At 42.3% G+C, this 2,560-nt stretch overlaps 1 protein-coding gene across 1 annotated transcript; it reads left to right on the top strand.

Moving 5' to 3' along the window:
• Positions 1-389: 389 nt before the first annotated feature.
• LOC132767794 (olfactory receptor 10K1-like) lies at positions 390-1,380 on the top strand. The gene is given in 2 exon segments (XM_060763116.2): positions 390-418; positions 420-1,380. Coding segments are annotated over 2 exon segments (990 nt in total).
• The last annotated feature ends 1,180 nt before the right edge of the window (positions 1,381-2,560 follow it).

Raw genomic sequence — 2,560 nt, 5'->3', positions numbered from 1 at the left:
ATCAATTCACTCTCAACAAGAGATTCCCCCCAGGCGCTTCCAGGCCATTGAATGCAAATCAAGGTGATCAGCTGAAACATTACCCTGGTCATTCCACAAATATATAACCCATTTTTTCCTACTTCCAACAGACCTCACTACCTCACTACCTCTGAGGATGCTTGCGGCGAAACGTCAGGAGAAAAATTGCCTCCAGAACATGGCCATATAGCCTGGAAAAACCTACAACAACCCAGTGATCCCGGCCATGAAAGCCTTCGACAATACAAGAAATAAATAGTTTCTTTCTGCATATGTGGGAAATACCCTTCCATTTTTTTACTTGCTGACTTCTGCTAATGTATGCCTTGCATATTTTTTTATTCTTGCTAACCTGTTTATGCAAACTGATGCGTGCACCAGATGAGCGAGACCCTTTGACCACAGGAGATGGAACAAAAACAAAACAAAAGCGCAGATGAAGATTTTGTTATCATGGGATTCAACATCAATGAGACTTTACAGAATGTATTTTTTGTGTTATTCCTTCTCCTTCACCTCATCACCCTCTCAGGGCACCTGGCTATTGTGATCATCAGTTTAGCTGATCCTACCCTTGGCACCCCCATGTATTTCTTCCTACGCAACTTGTCCTTCATTGAAATCTGCTACACATTGGTCATTGTGCCCCAAATGCTGGCTAACTTCTTGGGCAAGAGCAGGCAAGTCTCCTTCATGGCCTGTGCCTCTCAGATGTATTTCTTCATTGCCTTTGGGGGTGCAGAGTGCTTTCTGTTAGTTGTGATGGCCTATGACAGGTATGTGGCCATTTGCAACCCCTTGCGCTACACTCTTGTCATGAACCAAAATCTCTGCATGCAGCTCTTGATAGTAGCCTGTGTCAGTGGATTCACAATCTCCCTGGGACTCACCATGCTGATTTTCAATCTCCCCTTCTGTGATTCACACAATATTAACCATTTTTTCTGTGATATCCCACCTGTGATGTTCTTAGCTTGTAGTGACACACATGTCAACGAAATGGCTGTTCTCCTCGTCTGCACAATGATCCTGCTCATTCCTTTCTTGCTCATCCTACTTTCCTATGTCTTCATTGCCAATGCCGTTTTCAGAATTAAAAGCTCCCAAGGGCGGAAGAAGGCCTTCTCCACCTGCGTTGCTCACCTGGTTGTAGCTGTTCTCCACTATGGTTGTGCCATTTTCATCTACATCCGACCAAAGGCTAGCTACTCCTTGAATGAAGACAAGGTGGTTTCTTTGATCTACACTAATGTCACACCAATGTTGTACCCCGTGATTTACAGCCTCAGGAACAAAGAATTCAAGGGGGCTCTCAAGAGAGTTTGCGGAAGGCTTTTAGTTTCAGTAACAAGGCAGTGATATCATCTCAAACAGCCTATTCTTTAACATTTGACTGGGTCATAGTGTTTGGGACTGAAAAAATGTATGCTTGTTTTAATTGTTTGTGGACAATAACTTCCCAACCTTCAAAGGAAAACCCAGCATTAACCCCCTGCTCCAACATCTTTAATATTTCTAAAAATTCAGTAATCAACTTTTGCTCTTGTCTTTCTCATAGATTACTCCAAATCACTTGATCTTACTCCTGTAACCTAACCAGAATTATGACAGCTGTAGTTGTGTGCCCTTAGGTCATTTCCAACTTATGGAGACCCTAAGGTGAATCTATTATGGGATTTTCTTGGCAATATCCGTTTGTTTGTTTGTTTTTTGTCGTGTCAGTAGCAATTTGAGAAACTACAAGTAGCTTCTGGTGTGAGAGAATTGGCCGTCTGCAAGGACGTTGCCCAGGGGACGCCCGGATGATTTGATGTTTTATCATCCTTGTGGGAGGATTCTTTCATGTCCCCGTATGAGGAGCTGGAGCTAATAGAGAGAGCTCATCCGCCTCTCCCCAGATATGAACCTGCGACCTGTCGGTCTTCAGTCCTGTCGGCACAGGGGTTTAACCCACTGCGCCACGGGGGGTTCTGGCATTACCTGTAGAGAAGAGTGTTGTCTGAAAAAAATATGACTTGACCAAGGTCACTGATTGGGTTTCAATGGCTTAGCAAGGATTTGAATCCTGGTCTCTAGAGTCATTTTCCAATGTGGGAATCACTGTACGATGCCGATCCTATTTCTAGCTTTACTCTGAAACTCAGAGGGATCTATCCCCAGTCCATACATAATAATAAGAATTTAATTTTCTGAGTTGTCCATTTTTTTGCAACATGAGCTGAATATGGAACCATTGAAACTGAAGTTACTACACACATCATAGTGTTAACTAGTAAAAATTCTTGTGTGTCATATTTTGCTTCAGTTGTGCTAGATTTTATGAGTTTGAAATGGCTGACTGAAATGCTTTAAAAAAAATAAAACAGACCTTTCAGACATATTGTAATGCTTGTGAAAATCCCATTTCTAAGTACATTATTTGGACAAAGGTTTTGCAAACTTATCATTTTCAATAGATTCTAAAACTCGCGGAAGATGAGCACCAACCTCCAGAGTCAGGCACGACTGGACTTAATGTCAGGAGAAAACCTTTACCTTT

This window comes from Anolis sagrei, chromosome 2 (assembly GCF_037176765.1).
Source record: "Anolis sagrei isolate rAnoSag1 chromosome 2, rAnoSag1.mat, whole genome shotgun sequence".
Lineage (NCBI taxonomy): Eukaryota > Metazoa > Chordata > Lepidosauria > Squamata > Dactyloidae > Anolis > Anolis sagrei.
Note: the sequence above shows the minus strand (reverse complement) of the source record. Positions and strands in the feature narration are given on the sequence as shown.